The sequence below is a fragment of the Cololabis saira genome, chromosome 7 (assembly GCF_033807715.1).
Source record: "Cololabis saira isolate AMF1-May2022 chromosome 7, fColSai1.1, whole genome shotgun sequence".
NCBI lineage: Eukaryota > Metazoa > Chordata > Actinopteri > Beloniformes > Belonidae > Cololabis > Cololabis saira.
This window is the reverse complement of record NC_084593.1, coordinates 14,377,629-14,397,571: the sequence shown is the minus strand read 5'-3', so window position 1 is coordinate 14,397,571 and position 19,943 is coordinate 14,377,629. Positions and strand designations below refer to the sequence as shown.

The following is a 19,943-nucleotide window of genomic DNA, read 5'->3' as shown; positions in this document are numbered from 1 at the left end:
TCACGTTCAATAAGATAAGTAATCAATAAAATACAAAGTTTTGGCACAAAGGCTTGGCCTGCTTGTGGGCGAGTGGAGGGGGGCACATTAAGAGAAGGTGGCAAGATATAAGGCGAAGAACTAAAGAAAAAGTGGCATTTAATAAAACTTGTGCAACCATTTTTAAAATAGCATGCAGCAGAATAAAGACTCTCTCTCTGCATATTCTTTCTTCTTCTTCTTCTTTCGTGTGAGGCAGCTAGGCAATGTCGCTCAGCCGCTGCAGCCAGCTCACTGTGTCGGGACTCAGGTCATTCAGGTCAAGTTCGTTGGGTGGGGGGAAGGTGGGGCACTCGTAGATGATGTGGTGGGCGGTCTGCTCCTCGGCTCCGCATGGGCAGGCTGCTGATGGGCGCAGGCCCCAGCGGTGCATGGTGGCGTTGAAACGGCCCACACCCGTCCGTAGCCGGTTTAGTGTTGACCAGTCCTTGCGAGGAAGGTCAGCGCCCGGTGGTGAACTCGTGTTTGGGTTGACTGAGAGTTGAGGGGGTCGGGGGGTCTCCTGCCAGCTGGTTCTCCATACTTCGAGTGTGTTGAAGGGGGGTCCACCAGAAATTGCTGGGTGGCGAGAGAACGGGCGCCGGGAAGGTAGACGCTGGCGACCAGGGTCTTGGGAGTCTGCCACGAGATTGTGCAGGAGATGTGTTGGATCCTGCGAGGCCTTGCTCACAAGTCTGTGTGTGTGGTTTTCCCTGCGTAGAGCGGCTGGTGCGATGCCAGATAGTACCGGGAGGAACTCCGTTGGGGTGGGTTTCAAGCAGCCGGTGACAATCCTCATGGTCTCGTTGAGGGTGGTGTCGAGTTTCTTGGCATGCGCACTGCGACTCCATGCAGGGGAGGCGTATTCTGCCGCGCTGTATACCAGGGCAAGGGCGCCGGTTCTTAAGGTAGAGGCACTTGCTCCCCAAGACGACCCTGCTAGTCGGCGTAGGAGGTTGTTCCTGGAGGAGACTTTGGCACGCAACGATTCAAGATGTTGTTTGTACGTTAGCTGCCTGTCCAGTTTCACTCCAAGGTATGTGGGGGTTGGGTTGTGCGGCAGGGGTGACCCATTGACGTTAACTGTGAGTTGCCGGCGAGCCTCCTTGGTGTTGAGATGGAAGTCTGTGGAGGATGTTTTTGCGACACTCAGCTTCAGTCTCCACATTTTCAGGTACTCTGCTATTTGTGACATGTCTGAGGTTAGGGTCTCCTCTACTGTTGTCCAGTTACTGTCCGAGTGTAGGAGGGCCAGGTCGTCCGCGTATCCGTACTGCCTTGATGTTGTGTAGGGCAGATCGCTGATGTATAAGTTGAAGAACAGTGGGGCCAGTACTGATCCTTGGGGGACTCCGTTTTTGAGGCGCCGAGGGCGGCTGGACTGACCATCGCTTGTCTTCAGTGTGAAGCTGCGGTTGGAGAGGATAGTGCGTATAAATCGTACTAGGTGGCGGTCTGGAACACCCCGGAGGAGCTTCAAGGTAAGGCCCTGGTGCCAGACGGTGTCATAGGCCGCAGTAAGATCCACCAGGACAACGCCTGCATATTCTTTGATTTTGGATGTCGCCTCCTTGCCACAATAACAGCAGCAGCAGATTAGCACCTTCCTTTCGAACGTATTAAATACAGACGCAATCGCAATACGCGCAATTACTGTCAGGCTTGGTAAATCTCATTGCGCGTGGTAAATGGAGCAATTTGCATCTTCCCCTCCCAGTATTTAGGATTTCTGCCGGGTACGCCCCATATTGATTATTCGTCAGGGCAAAAGTACTAAATGGATTGCGTGTGCAATTTTGCGCATTTCAGAGACGCAGTCGTCTTTGCACGCTGTTAGTAGATCAGCTGGCACTTTGGTTTGCGGGTGCTGTCAAGTTTGCACACGTTTTAACACACGCAAACCTTTAGTAAATCGGGCCCTCAGATGAGAAGTAGGAGGGTTGGAGTGAAGCTGCTGTGACGTATTTGATTGTGTATCTAAACGGAGAAGACAACACCACTAAAGATAAAGAACCTGGAACTTTTTCTGTGTTGATGTCTCAGAGATCAGAGGTATTGTAGATGGACAATCACACAGTAGAAAGAGGAACTGTGATCACAGAAATCAGTATTACAGATGTTTCCTGGGATGGATGGATGCTGTGAGCTGCAGACCAGAGAGGAGAGAGAACACAAGACTATCATCAGTGACTACCGTAGTCTAAGGTCTGTGATTATAATTCTTTATTTGTATGAGGACTATTGGCAAAGGTAATTTAATGACAGCCTTTATGTAGAAATACTGACATTTTAAAGAAACATACCTGCTTTGAAGATCTCCATTTTCCATCCAAAGAAATATAAAGGTATTTGACTGGAATGGTCTGATCTAGCTTGACTTCCTCTTTTATCTTGAAAATTCCTTGTGAATGAGTTTGAGTTTGACTTTCCCCCTCCTGTCATTAACGTCTCTGTCTTGTAAACTCTACTCACTTTATATATTACCCGGTTATACCTTGATTACATTTTAATTTCCCTGTCTTGTCATGATTCAAGCCTGTGTCTCATCAGCTCTTCTCACTAAATATTGTCCTGCTTTCACTTCTTTCACTGCTACTCCATCTGTCTCTATGGCCGACATTCTGGCAGTACTTTAACACCTTTGCTTTCGCTGTTGCCTGTAATTTTAGTTTTTGGGTTTGTAGCTATCCTGCTTAGTGAAGCACATGTGTGAAGTAAAGAAACTGTATTTTGGACTCCTACATCCCCGGTCTCCTCTGTTTGGGTCCTCCCTAAACCGCCCATCATCACACACTTTTTATTTGAGACATGGTAAAATTGAGGGATCAACGGTCCTTGAGCAAAGTAAGTAAAAATTTCACTGGCATCCAGTCTGTCTTGGTCAGAGATGATGAGTGTTTCCAGAAATCTAAAACCAGTTGGGCTGCTGCAACTGATGACATCGGGCTGCACAACTAACTGACCTGCGCATGAGAAGTGGCAAATGCAGATGATATTCTTCGCTCTCTGGATTTAAATATTCCCTTATCGTTGTTGGATTTTGTAGTCACTGCCAGCAAACACAAGGCAGGAACAGACATTATTAATTACTGTAAAACATATTGTTACGTTATCTTATAAAGAGAACATCTTCTATTGGGGAAAAAAAACATCATATGTGGCACATTTTGTTTCATATTTACATATATATATTATATATATACGTTTTATATATACATTTTTTCCAATGAGAAAAGCATCATGTTATATAATTTAGAATTAAAGTGCAGGAGAAGATGTTGCCCCTCAGTACAAAGTGTACAGTGCGACACAAACACGTAATGTGTGTCACTGCATTTCCCGTATATGTTTTTCATGAGAATTGGTAGCAACGAAGAGCTTCAATCAATCTGACTCAAACAGCTTTTATACAAGTAACACACTACTTCTTTTAAAAGTGAACACATCATGACTGGACACATCATTAAATACAATAATGTTAATAAATGCACATCTACATTGAGTAAACTGTTTTTATTCATGTCTTGACCCATTGTACATTTGGCTTTTATTTATACATATCAGTCATTCACAGGAAGAAATAGAACACGTACAAAATTTTACAGTATAACCGTTGCAAATTGACTTAGTACACAGAAGATAAAACCTGTAGGACTAAATACACTCAAAAATAAACTAATTCTGAAAAGCACTAAACTAAATGTTGCTAACACAATAAATTAATCGCAGCTCTAAAAGGCTTTGAAAGACTAAAAGCAATGAATTTAAATATTTCTGCGATCACCTTTTTCATATATAAAACAATTTTAAAAATAGAAATTAAAAAAGTACCACAATATAGTATACTTTTAACGTCATGCATTCAGTAGCTTGAATGCCGTAAAGCTGTAACTTCCAGAGGTGAGACAGACAAGCCTCAGTCGTGCTCAAACACTTTTTTTCACACTTTGTCACAAGAAAAATAAATGAATATATTAAACTCTAACATCGCTGTAGATTATCTCCTGCGGTCTTTGTACATGTCTTCTCTCGGCTCTGCCAGCTTTCCGCTTGGAGAAGGCCGTTTCTGAATAAACCAAGGAGTCCTCGTTCCTCTGAGGAAAAACAGTGATTCAATTTAAGAAAGAATGTTATGAGCAGCAGCGTTGTTATCTGAAACATGTTTTCTTAAATCTCTGATGATCTTTACCTCTTGAATTTGCCGATCACCACAGGTCGTTGCAGCATCTATTTTCAGTAACAGATGATTTTAGTGTCAACAATTTAAATCCAGTGTTAGTACTTGAAAGTAACTAACTTGTAGATTGATGTATATAACTTTAGTTACCATTGAAACAACTGCAGCTTTTCTTCTTGAGGGTGTAAACGAGGAAAGTTATTACAACAAGACTTGTTGTCAAAGCAGCACAAAGCAGACAGAGAATCACATTGGCCGTTTGTAAATCCCACATGTCTGAGGCTGGAAAGAAATAGAGAGTATCTATCATCAAGTTTTTGTTTGTTTTTACTGATAAGATTACACAGTATGATGAAGAGTCTAAAATAAGATTTAAAAACAAAATAAAATATTTTATGGATTTTACCAGATCCATAACATTATCATGTTGGACTGAAAAGAAAAATAACCACATACCTTTGATTTCCAGTTTAGCTCCGTTTCCAAATAATATCTGTCCACATGAGGCCACAGCACAGTAGTAAGTCCCAGCATCAGTGGAGCTGACGGTCTTGGAGAAGCTGTAGTCACATTTCTGAGCAGAGCGAGTCTCAGGACTACTGTTACAGTCACCAGAACTGTTTTTATGAGCATAAATCAAACTAGGATGAGACTCTTCTGATCCAGCTCTGAACCAGTACACATTTGATGGACATGTTTTCTTCTCAGAGTCAGAAAAGACTGAACAATCCAGAGTTATTTGTTCTCCTGGATGAACTGGATCAGATGGAAACACTTGAGTGACAGCAGTTGTATCTGGTTCTGGTCCTGAAAAAGTAGTAAGCTTGTTTAATGTGCCTATTTATTACAAAAATATTGCTAAATATTATTTCATAAATAAGGATTTACTTTTTTTTACCTTTAATCCTCAGAAATTCTCCCTTCAAAATCATCATGTTCAAGGAATGGACTTTAATACAAAAGTAAAGACCGGTATCTCTCAGTTTAGTTTCATTTATATGTAGAATAAAAGTTTGACTCTCTTGTTTTGCAGTGACGTCAGGAGTTTTACTAATGCTGTCAGAAGCATCAAAGACGTATGTTGCTCCCAAGACTTCAGGCTGGTTTCCAGAAACAATTCTCATCCAATACAAAGATTCTTGCTGCAGACTAGTCGTCTCACGAGGGCACGTCAAGGTCACATTTTGTCCAACAGAAACGGTCTTTGTCCCAAATACATAATCACCTGTGCAACCTGGAAGATAACCGCCAAAAGAAAATTTAACTCGCTGTTAATTTACAAATAAGAACAAGAGAGATTTCTAATGTACTTACATCCTTGTCTGATCATCAATATCGCATAAATTAGGAGACACATCTTCAGATTAATCGACGACCGGCTGCATTTAAATAAAAGCACATCCTGAGATGAGTTGTCTTCATATAACCGTGGCAAGAGGGAGTGGACAACTTTAAAACAATCTGATTGGTCTCTGTTATTTGGACGTTTCACTGTCAACCACAGTGGAAATAATACGCACCTTCTTTTGTCGCCTTTACACAACAACAAAAGCTTTTGTGTAATGTACAGTACGATGGTGATTTTCCATCACTCAAAAAAATAAACTATACGGAGGATTAACAGACATCTGTTTTACAATATTTCTGAACACATTTGTAATAATTGGAATTGGTCAAAATAACTTCTTAAAAAGGATTTAGAAGAATTATAAAATAAATCACTATTAAATAATAATGGCAATATAAAAAAACAAGGAGTGAAGAAGAAATCACGCCACACAATTCAGATTACAAGAAACAATGTTTTTTTATTTGCTGTACAGCATTATTTTTTATGTTCTGCTATAGTTCAAAGCGACGAACGGGCCCTCGCACTCATGGCCACCGCCGCCCTCCCCCCCGGCCCTCCCCCCACGGGTTCCCTCCACATTCCTAGGTCAATAATACTATAAAAAAGTGCCTCTGCTGTTCACACAAAACTCAACTTATCATCATAAGCATATCAGAAATGACACCATCCAGGACTCTCTATGTCAAACCATTCAAAAGTTATGGCAGAAACTAGGAAATAGGAAATATTAACCAATCAGAAGAAGGGGCGGAGCCAATTTAAACCAATGAAGGTTAAGGACTCTAAACCAAATCCAATGACACCATCCACGACAAATATGAACCAATCAGATGAAGGGGGGGCACGCTCGTCGCCACGGTAACGCTTTTGACTGAGAAAAGTAATGCCCATCGTTTCAGGATGGAGACGCACATTTTGATGTATAACACACCTGGGTGCACGTTACGGTTCGGGCCGCATTAACGGCCGAAGAAATGGCATAAATTGCTCCAAAATTACACGATTAATTCAAAATGGCTGACTTCCTGTTCGGTTTCGGCCATGGCGTCAAGAGACTTTTCTTTAAGTTGCAACATGATACAGGTGTGTACCGATTTTCGTGCATGTACGTCAAACCGTATTGTGGGGCTTGAGGCGCGAAGTTTTCTAGGGGGCGCTGTTGAGCCATTAGGCCACACCCATTAATGCAAACCATTAAATATAAAATTTTTCTCCAGGCCTGGCTTGCGTGCAAAATTTGGTGACTTTTGGGGCACGTTTAGGGGGGAAAAAAGGCCCTCATTTCGTCGGAAAAATTAAAGCGAGAAAAATAAAAACGAGGGGAAAAAAAATAAAAAAATTCCTACAGATACGATAGGGCTTTCGCACTGTCAGTGCTCGGGCCTTCTAAGCATGTGGCCTTCTGACAGCCAGCATGGCCAGGGGCTACCTGCCATCACTGTTGCTACATAGCGCTTAGCACTGTATTGACATCGGAGCAAAGCTTCTGATCTGTGAATAAAGACCTAACAGATCAACATAATTCATGTAATCATAATACATTTTGTTAATTGTACAGTTCGACCACTGACAAAGTTGTGTGTAGGTCTGGAAAAGTCTGACGACAAAGTTTAGCTGAGCAGCAGGAAGCTTGTGCTAACCACGTGTTGGTTATCTGTGCGTCGGCTGTACAGTAATCCCTCGCTATAACGTGGTTCACCTTTCACAGTCTCGCTGCTTTACAGATTTTTCATTGTATTCTGCATTCTGATTGGCTAAGAACGGCCAATGAGCTTCAGCGAGCAGCTCAACAACAGGGCCCTTTGATGAATCGTTCATTTCAGTTCTCATATGTAATCGATTGTGGCATGTCGGTTTATAAGAATCTCTTTTGCCCAGAAGAAAAAAGAGCGACAACAACGACCCATAACTATGTTCTTCTCTCTAAAAAACACACCTGCACCGCGGGCTTTAGAAGAAAAAGACGCTACAGAGCGAGTCAGGATACAGCGCCAGTCAGAAGAGCAGTGAAATACGCGCGAGTCACAATTGTAATAATGTCCTACTGTACTTATTGTATTGTCTTTCATAATAATTTTTCATTTTCTCGCGTTCAAATCCAGTTACTCGGGTCGCGGTGGGGCGGGGCTGATCTCCGCAATTTGAAGCCTTGTATAATAATTGTAAAAAAAATAAATAAAGGTTACTACTTCACGGATTTCACCTATCACAGGTTCTTTTTACAATGTAACCCCCAGCCTTCAGTTTCTGTCTTGCCCCGCCTGTGTCCCATCTGCCCTGATTGTGTCTGCACCTGTGTCTCGTCATGTCTCGTTATCCCCTCAGTATATCTTGTCTTGTCATTGTTCCCAGTCGGACCGTACTGTTCTTCCCTCCATGTGCTCCACGGTTTCTAGTTTTTTGATCCCTGTTTCTGTTAGTTTTATGATCCTGCCAAGCAGCGTTTTGATTTTGTTTTTTTGCCTCTTGCTTCCTTTGGATTAAAACCCTTGTTTTTTGAGAACTCCTGCCTCCAGCCTCCCTCTCTCTCCCGCACTTGGGTCCTCAGCTAACCTACCATGACAGAAGGCTGTTACACAAAACCAGGATAGTGGATTAAGCCAGGATTTTCTGGATATCCTGGCTGAGTTAAGCCTGGATTCGGTTTCACAATAGCAGTAGCACATAAGTTACCATGGAGACATATCCTGTGCAGCTAGCCTGCTCCAGACCAGGTTAACAGCCAGGCTTAGTTAAGCCCGGTGCCTTATCTGTTCAGTCAGCAGTCAAGCCGATCAGAAACCAATGTGTTTGGTCCCAGATTCTGTGGTCTTATCTGCCTGTTCCAGCCGTTTTTTTAAATCAGCCTGCAGGGGCCCTGGATGGCTCAGTGGGTTCAGCGGGCGCCATTGTAGAGGCTATAGTCCTTTTGCAGGTAGCACTGGTTTGAGTCCCGGCCTGTCGCCTGGCTCCCCCCCTCTATCTACCCGTTTCCTGTCTACTTACTTTCTAAATAAAGGCCATTAGTGCCACAAAAACCTTTTAAGAAAAAATCAGCCTGCAATAATATAGCACTGATACATTCAGTCAAGTATTATTTTAATATTATGATGGTTATCACTATCAATGTAATAATTACACATGTGGGCATTGTTACTGTTTGATCATGTTGTCAGAAAGGTAGACTAGACTAGTAGATAGACTAATAGATCGAATGTGTTGAGGGGATTAGAGAAATTATTGATGAATAAGCAAGAACATTGTCAATCAAGTCAAGTCATATAACTAGCTCCAGAGACGTGTCGTTCTTCACAATGGCATGCCAATTTTTCAATGACGTTGTCGATGATTAGGCATTTAAATTGAGAAGGGCTTTCTGACGAGATGGACTGTTTCAGGAACAGGTCCGACCCGTTGGCCATTCCGGACAATTACCTTGATGAGCACTACCGCTTTTCATGGGATGCCATCCGCTACCAACTGGGTCCCAAAATTGAGCACCGCACTGAGCGTAGGCCACGCCCTCACTGTTACACGGATGATCTGTGTTGGGCTCAGATATTTTGCAAGTGGTCCTACATGCAGTCGGGGATGCCGAGAATCTTAGCAAAGCCATTATTTGCCACACCACCAGAAGGCAGTGGCGTCACTAGGGGGTGGCCAGGGGTGGCCACGGCCCCCCCCTACAAATTTGCTGGCTACCCCACTTGCCTCAATTTAAAAAAAAAAAAAAAAAACACTTGCCAGTCACATAGATTCTATCGTCAGTTATGCGTTTCATCCCAAATCATTTGGGCCAAATGCACAGCCAGCCAGGCCCAGGAAGCCGCTCCTGATCTGCCATCACTCAGAGTAGTACTATTAGTCTATGCACGTTAGACCTTTAGTAACATTAAATGTAACACAATAAACCTAAGTATATCAGTAGGCGTTTTTTAAGTATTTTGGAGCCCATATACTACAACAGTATAATAAAATCCTGTAATGATGGCTTTTAGTTTTGGTCTCCACCCCAAGAATTTAAGTGGCCCCATCTGGCCCCCCCTATGAAAACCTTTTGGAGGCGCCCCTGACAGAAGAATGTATTTGGCAATGCACATCTTCATACCCTTCCCCGCCCACATTTAATTTTTTTGAATTGATTAATTTATTTCAGTCATTCCATGATTAACTAAACTCATATTAACCTAGTGTGGACAGTTGCCAGAAGTCTATATGCCTTTGAATAATACTCACTGGATTATTGTTAGTCGGTTAGTCCGTCCATATCATAGTACAGAAATGTGTGATTATGCTGCATATTTAGAAGTGGAATGATGTACCATCTATGAAGAGGCCAGTTTCTATGGGTGGGAAAGTCAGTGGCTGTTCCCCCCTGGATCCCTTCTAAAACAGGCCTCCCTTAATTTATATCAAGGGTGAGCTGGCGTGGATTCTGGGGATGGTGGGCCACCCCCATGCCAGACACATGAGCCTTTAACAGCTAAAATAAATACGGGGATGAAATATGTGAACAGGCTCATTTGTCATTTGTACATTGTAGTCGACATTGCTGCCAAGTGCTCTTCGGTCCAGTCATGATGATACTCTATAAATATTGATAAAATGTGTAACAAAAAAACATGTAACATGATTTTTTTTTTTTAAGGTGGTAAGGTAGGTGGACGGGAAATGGGTATAGAGCAGGGGTTCTTAACCTTTCTGACCTTGGGGCCCAATTTTTTCAGTACCGAGTGGCCCGGGGCCCATTAAATATAAACACTGTATAGCAGGGGTATTCAACTAAAACTTTAAGAGGTCCATTTAGAGAAAATTTACTCAAGCGAAGGTCCAGAACATCATTATATATATATATATATATATATATATATATGTGTGTGTGTGTGTGTGTGTATATTCAAGTAGCCTCATAGTTGTATCAACATCTGCATCTGACTGTTATATTAAAAAAGTACATATTTGCCAATTAACATGTTTAACTTGAATTAAACATATTTTTTTCTCTTAAAAATAAAGTAGATTTTATTTTATTTTTCAAATGCTATCTTATTTTATTTCTCTACCAGCAGTTTGAATTCCCCCTTTTCTTTGTTAATTGTCTCAACACATTTTTATACTAAATTAATATAAACACATCTTAACAATTTAACAGTTTTGCAGTTTTTCTTTCTTCCCCTCTTATAATCTTATGCCCCCACTTTCTGTTGTTCAGTGAGAGAACTGAGCTCTAATTTCTCCTGCCAGGACTTTAAATCTGGGCTGGATGGTGTCAGGTTCTCATGCACATGTGAAGGTGCTCATTGATGAGCCTGAAACGATATTTAGTTTTAATTATGTTCATTGTGGAGAAAGCTGCTTCACAGCTGTATGTGGACCCAAACATGTTTTAAAATGGTCAGTTTATTTTCTGTGACTTCAGTTCAGAATTGAGTGAATATGTTTGATGAAAAACTTTGTGTTTTGTTTCAGTGGCGTTTCACTTTTGCACTTTGAACGCCACGGTCTCTGAACGTATGAGACACTGGTTTTGTCCCAGTGGGAAGACTGAACAGGATGAATTTGTCCATTCCGGGTTGCATATTTAAAAATACAGCGAGGACAAAACTTAGTTTGATTTTACTTAAAGTTATTTACATTAATAAGTTGTCAGGACTCAGTGTGTCGGGTTCATCCGAGCCTGATCAGCTGCGACGGGCACAGCCCGCACCGCAGCTCTCTGGTCGCGCTGCAGCAGTTACTTTCCGATGCTTTTTCGAAAGCCCGAACAGTCCAGTCCAGCAGACACGACAGCCCACGCATCTACATCTACCATCCTTCAGCAGTAACGACGGAGCCCACCGCCCGAGCGGCAGCCTCAGCCGACCTCCGGGTGATCACGCCGCGCTCGCTTACTCTGGGCGCAGACCCAATTAATCGATCCCTAATCCTGGCGGATCTAAACCTACTCTGTGCAAAATGAAGAATTTTCTCTGTAAAGACACACCATTTCTCTTACTATTACACGTACAGCTAGCTCAGGGTCTTCTTCTCCTCATTTGGTCGGGAGTTGCTATGCAGTCCCGCGGCCCTCGCGGCCCACATGTACAAAACTGAATTTGTTTTGGCGGTCCACTAGATGGCGCTCGCGGCCCAAGTGTGGGCCGCGGCCCTATGGTTAAGAATCACTGGTATAGAGAGAGGAGGGAACACACACAGGAAAGTGACAGTGATAATCAACAGGGTAACGTCATTTTCAAAACGAGAATGAATAAACATTGGGATGAGTGTTTTTTGGCAGAGTTTGCTTCTTGCAAACCCCAGTTTGTCATTTTCGTTGCCACTTGTTCAAACAATGGATCCTTCATGGTTCTGGATATACGCAGTTTATTTCGTCCTCGGCTCCGAGGCCGAGTAGCTCGCGGATCTTCTTGTATCCGCAGGTACTCATGTTGTAAACATAGATCCTACCTGTGACGTCCTGCTGCTGTTACTCTCATCAGCTGTTGCCTTTGTTTTATAAAACGATAATACATTATAAAAAAAACCTCCCTGGTTGGTTGTACTCAGGTTAAGTGATCAACAAATCCCTCCCACGACCCAGTTGTTTACATTAGACCTGACCCGCAGTTACCCTTGGAGGCGAGTTATTAGCGGGGCAGCTCAAAACGCCCCCCCGCATCCGTCAATTTAAAAGGGGCATGCGACACGCTAGATCTGCACGTTTAACACAGGATATTCGCCCATGTAAAAGGGGCTAGTGTCAGCAGACTTTGTTTAGCCAATGTTAGCATAAGTGCCCTGCTGCTTAACTGAGCTTTGTCCTCGGACCCTTGCAGGCCACCTCAGTCTAGGTCAGTAGCCAGAGGGGGGTTACAGAGCCAGAGGGGGGGTTAGGGGGCGGTCGCCACCAGGCCCACAAGCTCATAGGGCCCAATGATACGGCCCCGTTTTGTGTGATACGTTCATCTATAATCGTAAATTGTATGCTATAATAACGATAAAATGTGCATTGTGCGGCCAGTGTAGGCTAATTCTTACTTTACAACTGTCCTGAACGCATCGGGGCTGTGAGTCAACGCTGATTGTCTGTAACAGTTACAGCCAATTTGCAGACTCGGCAAGTTTGCTGCCATGAAGGAGATGAGCGCTAAACTTTATTTGAATGTTTGTGTTGTTGTCAACTAGACCGCCGAGTCTATTCTCTATTATAGAGCTCAGAAATGTTATAGACTGCTGTGTCTATATCTATCTGAATAGATTGTGTAATTTTAGACCAATTATGTTTTTTTTGTATTTAAGCTGTATCAAAAATGGAACTGAGTCAGTCCGTGACTATCTGAGTTTTCAGCACCATGTGATTGATAGCTGTCAGGCATGAGAATAAATGTTGTTTGATGGGTAGGATGAGGTGTTGTTGAACGTTAAAATGACTATCATAAGGGCCCATCGAGAATGCTCCGCCCCCTCTGTGCTGAGACCCACGCTCCACCACTGGTCTTGGTAGTCTGCATGTACAATTAAAGCACTCCAAAACTCCTTTTTTAATAAGAAATTATGCTCTGCTATGTCTTTCATTGAAGCTAAGAAGTCCAGACCCAGAATGTGGTGTTTTATATATCTGGTGTGGTACAAAAAAAAAGGAAAAAGAAAAAAATAATTTTAATGCATGTAAAATCTAGCTATGGAGACCAACATCATGTTTGAAGCAAGCTGTAAATATGTTTATTTATGATGAAAAGTTGGACATTTTAACAAAAAGGGTCAATGCAGATTAACTTGAATTTGGAGCAAGGCCAGTCAAGTCAATCTAAAGCCACTTCCTGTTTGCATCAAATTAGCAGGGGCGATGCAGCCACTTGATCAATTCAACATCAGCTGTTCTACAACAAAGTTTGATTGATTTGTTCTTAATACACCCTTTTTGGGGGGCTGTTAAGATCAGCCACACAAGAAAAAATACATAAAAACTAATATTATATTGGCATACACTGACTAGACTATATCCTGCTCAAACAACCTCAGAAAATGGTAATGCTTTATGTGAACATACAGTACCATGGTAATTTGTCCGTATGCACTTCTCAGTTGCTCAGTTGTCTTTACTGATTGTCCGTCTTTGTCCTGAAATATATACATTCTGAAAACTCCTTGTTATTCATCCATCTTTTAGCTTTTCTTGAGTGGAGGTTCAGTGATTCAAAATGTATTCCGAGTTCATCACCATCCTGTGAAATAATAAAATTGAGCATTAGTAATGTAATATCACAAAACAATAATTAAACAGTATTAACAAAATGCTATACGTTCTACAGATGGCCCAAATGTAGCAGAACCTGGAAAACCCCCTGCTGAGATCTGATTGCTCTATTTTATATATTTCTTTGTACTCCACTCTGCGTGCTCTAACCTTCTTATTAGGGCCCGAGCACCTTCAGTGCGAAGGCCCTATTGTATCTGTAGGAATTTTTTCTTTCTTTCTTTCTTTCTTTCTTTCTTTTTCTTCTGACAAAAGGAAGGCCTTTTTGCCCCCCTAAACGTGCCCAAAAAGTCACCAAATTTTGCATGCAAGTCAGGCCTGGCGAAAAATTTGATATTTAATGGTTTGCATTAATGGGCGTGGCAAAATGGCTCAACAGCGCCCCCTTGAAAACTTTGTGCCTCAAGCCCCAGAATGCGGTATGTCGTACACGCACGAAAATCGGTACACACCTGTATCATGGCGCAACCGAAAGAAAAGTCTCTTGGCGTCATGCCCGAAACCGAACAGGAAGTCGGCCATTTTGAATTAGTTGTGTCATTTTGGCGAAATTTATGCCATTCCTTCGAAAGTTAATTCAGCCCGAACCGTAACGTGCACCCAAGTGTGTTATACATCAAAATGTGCGTCTCCATCCTCCGACTACACGCATTACTTTTCTCTTTCAAAAGCGTTACCGTGGCGATGCTAGACGCCAAAAAGCGCGGCCACCCTTCATCTGGTTGGTTCAGACAGAAAAAACTTTGCGCCTCAAGCCCCATAATACGGTTTGACGTACATGAACGAAAATTGGTACACTCCTGTATCATGTCGCAACTAAAAGAAAAGTCTCTTGGCGCCATGGCCGAAACCGAACAGGAAGTCAGCCATTTTGAACATTCTGAATTAATTGCGTAATTTTGGAGCAATATATGCCATTCCTTCGAGAGTTAATTCAGCCCGAACCGTATCGTTAACCCAGATGTGTTATACATCAAAATGTGCGTCTCCATCCTGCGACTACGCGCATTACTTTTCTCTTTCAAAAGTGTTACCGTGGCGACGCTAGACGCCAACAAGCGGACCCCCCCTTCATCTGATTGGTCCATATTTGATAGTTCCCCAAAAGGCACCAAATTTGGCATGCAAGCCAGGCCTGGCGATAAATTTGATCTTTCATGGTTTGCATTAATGGGCGTGGCAAAATGGCTCAACAGCGCCCCCCGGAAAACTTTGTGCCTCAAGCCCCACAATACGGTTTGACGTACATGCACGAAAATCGCTACACACCTGTATCATGGGACAACTTAAAGAAAAGTCTCTTGGCGTCATGGCCGAAACCGAACAGGAAGTCGGCCATTTTGAATTAATCGTGTCACTTTGGCGCAATTTATGCCATTCCTTCGGCAGTTAATTCAGCCCGAACCGTAACGTGCACCGAGGTGTGTTATACATCAAAATGTTCGTCTCCATCCTCCGACACCACGCATTACTTTTCTCTTTCAAAAGCGTTACCGTGGCGAGGCTAGACGCCAAAAAGCGCGCCCACCCTTCATCTGGTTGGTTCAGACATAAAAAACTTTGCGCCTCAAGCCCCATAATACGGTTTGACGTACATGAACGAAAATTGGTACACTCCTGTATCATGTCGCAACTAAAAGAAAAGTCTCTTGGCGCCATGGCCGAAACCGAACAGGAAGTCAGCCATTTTGAACATTCTGAATTAATTGCGTAATTTTGGAGCAATATATGCCATTCCTTCGAGAGTTAATTCAGCCCGAACCGTATTGTGAACCCAGATGTGTTATACATCAAAATGTGTGTCTCCATCCTGCGACTACACGCATTACTTTTCTCTTTGAAAAGTGTTACCGTGGCGACGCTAGTCGCCAACAAGCGCACCCCCCCTTCATCTGATTGGTCCATATTTGATAGTTCCCCAAAAGGCACCAAATTTGGCATCTAAGACAGGCCTGGCGATAAATTTGATATTTCATGGTTTGCATTAATGGGCATGGCAAAATGGCTCAACAGCGCCCCCTTGAAAACTTTGTGCCTCAAGCCCCACAATACGGTTTGACGTACATGCACGAAAATCGCTACACACCTGTATTATGGAACAACTTAAAGAAAAGTCTCTTGGAGCCATGGCCGAAACCGAACAGGATGTCGGCCATTTTGAATAAATTGTGTCATTTTGGCGAAATTTATGCCATTCCTTCGGCAGTTAATTCAGTCCGAACCGTAACGTGCACCCAGATGTGTTATACATCAAAATGTGCGTCTACATCCTGCGACACCACGCATTACTTTTCTCTTTCAAAAGTGTTACCGTGGCGACGCTAGACGCCAAAAGGCGCGCCCCCCCTTCATGTGATTGGTCCATATTTGATAAGTCTCCAAAAGTCACCAAATTTTGCATGCAAGCCAGACTTGGCGATAAATTTGATATTTCATGGTTTGCATTAATGGGCGTTGCCTAACGGCTCAACAGCGCCCCCTAGAATACTTTTATCTGCCATAACTTTTGAATGGTTTGACATAGAGATTTGTGGGTGGTGTCATTGGACTCTGTATTAAGTCCTTGAGCTTCTTTAGCCTTAATTAGCCCCGCCCCTTCTTCTGATTTGTTGTCCCGATTTTCTGCTATAACTTTTGAATGGTTTGACATAGACAGTCGTGGGTGGTGTCATCAGATTCTGTATGGAGTCCTTGAACTTCATTGGCCTGAATTAGCCCCGCCCCTTCTTCTGATTGGTTGTCCCTTTTTTCTGCTATAACTTGTGAATGATTTGACATAGGAAGTCGTGGGTGGTGTCATTTCTGATATGCTTATGGGGGGCGGTGGCCGTGAGTGCGAGGGCCCGTTCATCGCTGCTTGCAGCTTTAATTTCTCTCTTAAAACTACGAGTTTACTCATCTTCATTGTCAATAGGAGTCATAACAAATGTAAAATGCTTGGATATAGAGATTCCAGTTTAGTTATCAATTTCATGTTAAGGTTGTATTTACCCCACTTATTGGTTGATCCGCAGCTGATCCGTCCTGTTGAGTATTACTGGAAGCTCTCACTTCTCCTGTCAATGAAGACAATAAGTCTAGTGATTCTAGTGCTTTTAAAAATTGTTGTTAGACAGTGCTAGCCTATACATCTAGATGTACTGCTACCTTATTTAAATTTGATTTGCAGGTATGTCTAGCTACCATCTGGAAAAGGCGCTTTGTTCGCTTGTGGTCTTTAAAAGTTTTAATTAATTTCAGCTCAATTCACTTTACTTGTATAGCGGCAAATCACAACAAGGTAATGTAAATTCATTCAACAAAATCTATTAAATTTTAAACCTACTATCGTTACTATCAACTTGGAGACTTTAACAGGACAGGAACAGTTCAGACATATAGGAGGCACAAGAAGTCCAAAACTGCCCTACTTGATGACACAAGGCTACGGCAAATGTTCTCTTTAATGAAAACAATCTGAAGTCAGCCGTTTTGACTTAACCCCTCGTTCACAGTGAAAGCGTCACGGGAGTCCCGACGCCAGCATCTCGCCGCTTGGTGCATTCACACTGAAAGCATCAGTGCCTGCAGCGGGGCGGGGGTGGGCGGGGCTAAAGCTGCGCTGCAGAACTGAAGGGAACAGTGGGAACAGCCTACACATCTTCAGTTTCCTATTTCACCATAGATCACACTTTGGGACGCCTTCTTTATATCTTAGTGTTATTTCCGCGTAGATAAGAGTGAGTTTGATGCTCCTTAACAAGTTTGGTCCGCGGATCAATATCAACCGCCGTCCGCCAGAGCCCGGTGAACCATAAATCCGCCTAGGCTGATTTATGGTTCCGCGTCACACCAACGCAGAGCCTACGGCGTAGGGTACGCGGCGACGCACACCGCACCGCACCATAATTCAGGCAAAGCTGCAGTCTGTGCGGTGAACACTGACACACCGGGTCGGAGCGGATTTAGTCATGATGTTTAACCTGTGTTTTGTGATTAATAAGCACGGGTTTTAATTATTTTTCGTTGGATCAATGTAGCAAATAAAATCGTTGGGACCATCCAGTTCCTCACCCATCAGTTATTGTTTCACATGAGCAGTTCAGGTAAAAACGGCAGGATGAAATAGATTAATTCCTGATAAAATAAGTTTGTTAGTGCACAGCTCTGCTCCTGTACGCATGTGAATCAGTGTACGTTTGTGTCTACATGAAAGTACAATCAGCATTGAGGCTTCTCGCTTCGGGAATCCCGGTCTGTGATTGGACGACGCCTCGGCGTCGCCGCTACTCATTTGCATAAAGTTCAGATTTTTCAACTTTCAAATTGACGCGCCGCGCCCGACGCTCCTGCCGCTCCCGCCGGTCCCGCCGCCTCTCGACGCCCGGTTTTCATAGACAATGAATGGCAGCCAGACGCCTATGACTCCCGTGACGCTTTCAGTGTGAACGCAGGGTTAGGTCAGCTGGCGACCATGCTGAAAAGAAACCTGGGGTTATTCTTATGCACATGTTGAAAAATATGCAGTTCAAACTTTGCAAAGAGCTAGTTTCTACGTTAAAATTGTTTTTATCTCTTGCACATTTACATCCAAAAAGTTTTGAAATTGGTAAATGTACATTCTAGGGAATCTCAAGCTTAAATATAATGCAATCAACCTCCTTGGCTAACTGAACTAAACAATACCATAAATGTCACTGGAATTTTTCCTTTAATTTTGATATATGGGTATGAAAAAATGTAAGGAAGATTACATTTTTCTTGTTTACTGCTTTGTAGTTAATATCTTCATGTCTGGTACAACCTTCAGACATCCATAAAGACCATGCTTGGTTGAGTTGGAGGAATTTATGCAACACAAGGGGGACTTTATATTAAGCAAGGTCCTTGTCATGCCAGATAGTGTGTACACAATGAACCTACCTTTGCAGTGCTCACAAACTGGCCTTCTTATCAAAAAGATATTCACAAGTATGCAGCAGGCCAACAATACCCCAAGAATGATCACAAGTGGGTCCACTTTTCTTCCTGGAATCAGAGAATATCCCAAAAAAAAGACAAATGTTGCATCATCATTTTTTGCTTCGAACTAATCAATAGAAGATTTCTACAACTTCAAATGTTAATGGCCGGGTTTCCCAGATCCAACCTCTCTTAAGGATTTAAGAGAGGTTCAAAGAAGGTTTGAACTAAGAGAGAACCCTAAGATACGGGTGTTTCCCAGATGACTTCTTAACACCGTCCTTTAGTTTCGCTCTTTCAGACGCTCTTTGGAGCAGCTGTCCGGTTCTGAAACCAAATCAATCGATGCCAGGCAAATCGATCACCGACCACTATCAGCGCATTTTCACACGCAGCACTGCTGCCTAACGCACTAATTCACTGCTGCCTGTGCGTTATAATAAAAAATTAAGATGATAAATATAATTCAATGACCCTTTTTCATCCAAACGGTGCGTTACTCCGTTATTTCTGGCTACAGTGAGGCTTTTTTTCCCCACACACGGAGACCGGGAGTAAACGGGGTGGGCGTGTGTGTGCGTTCAAAAACATGAGCCAAGAGAAGGCGAGTTTCGCAAATCGCAACGTGGAATTACAGCAAACCCTGGTTTTTCGCAGGGGTTATGTTCCAAAAAGAACCCGTGATAAGTGAAATTCTTTTTACAATTATAGAGGGCTTCAGATTGCAGAGATCATCCCCGCCTCGCACGTATTCCTCCTTTTCTGAATGATGCATCCCGACTCGCGCTGTATACAGCGCGAGTCGGCAGGTGGGTTTTTTCAAGAGAAGAAAATAGTTATGGGTCGTTGTCTTCGCTCTTTTCTCTTCTGGGCAAAAATATTCTTTAATATAAACCGACACCATTGATTATATTTGAGACTGTAATGAACGATTCATCAAAGGATCCCGTTCTTTCAGCTGCTGCTTCCCTGTCATCACATATAAGTGCTCGGGCAGGAGGATCGGTGTCCCGGCTGCCTGGACAGCCGGTCCGACAGCACGTCCAGGGGACTGAAGTGCTGACGCACGAATGCGTTCATAAAAACAGTTCTGCTTCGCGCACGGCGACGCGGTTGATTTGCAGCGAGAACATGCTGTATAGCAGCCAAATTATCTAATAAATGATATTCATGATGATCGTTTTATTTGTGCGTAAAGCATAAAGCATATACAGGAACACACTTGTTATTCCTTATTTTTC

The 19,943-nt window shown here is 42.9% G+C and overlaps 1 protein-coding gene and 1 long non-coding RNA gene across 4 annotated transcripts; both read right to left on the bottom strand.

Moving 5' to 3' along the window:
* Nucleotides 1–3,548: 3,548 nt before the first annotated feature.
* Nucleotides 3,549–5,655, bottom strand: LOC133447472 (signal-regulatory protein beta-2-like). Of its 3 annotated transcripts, none has more exons than XR_009782909.1 (5): nucleotides 5,510–5,655; nucleotides 5,094–5,429; nucleotides 4,652–5,002; nucleotides 4,208–4,477; nucleotides 3,549–4,112 (listed from the first exon to the last, which is right to left on the bottom strand). XR_009782909.1 is itself a non-coding variant. In XM_061726162.1 (4 exons), exons 1-4 carry the CDS (start codon nucleotides 5,550–5,552, stop codon nucleotides 4,338–4,340), a joined length of 870 nt encoding a protein of 289 aa, XP_061582146.1. In that variant the 5' UTR covers nucleotides 5,553–5,655; the 3' UTR covers nucleotides 3,549–4,337. The 3 variants fall into 3 exon arrangements, 1 of the variants encoding a protein (XP_061582146.1); XR_009782910.1 differs by having other exon boundaries at nucleotides 4,208–4,471; XM_061726162.1 differs by having other exon boundaries at nucleotides 3,549–4,477.
* A 7,535-nt stretch (nucleotides 5,656–13,190) lies between these two features.
* LOC133446781 (uncharacterized) lies at nucleotides 13,191–18,850 on the bottom strand. Its single transcript, XR_009782880.1, has 3 exons — nucleotides 18,664–18,850; nucleotides 16,753–16,817; nucleotides 13,191–13,729 (listed from the first exon to the last, which is right to left on the bottom strand). It is a non-coding gene; the product is annotated as an uncharacterized LOC133446781 (long non-coding RNA).
* Nucleotides 18,851–19,943: the final 1,093 nt, after the last annotated feature.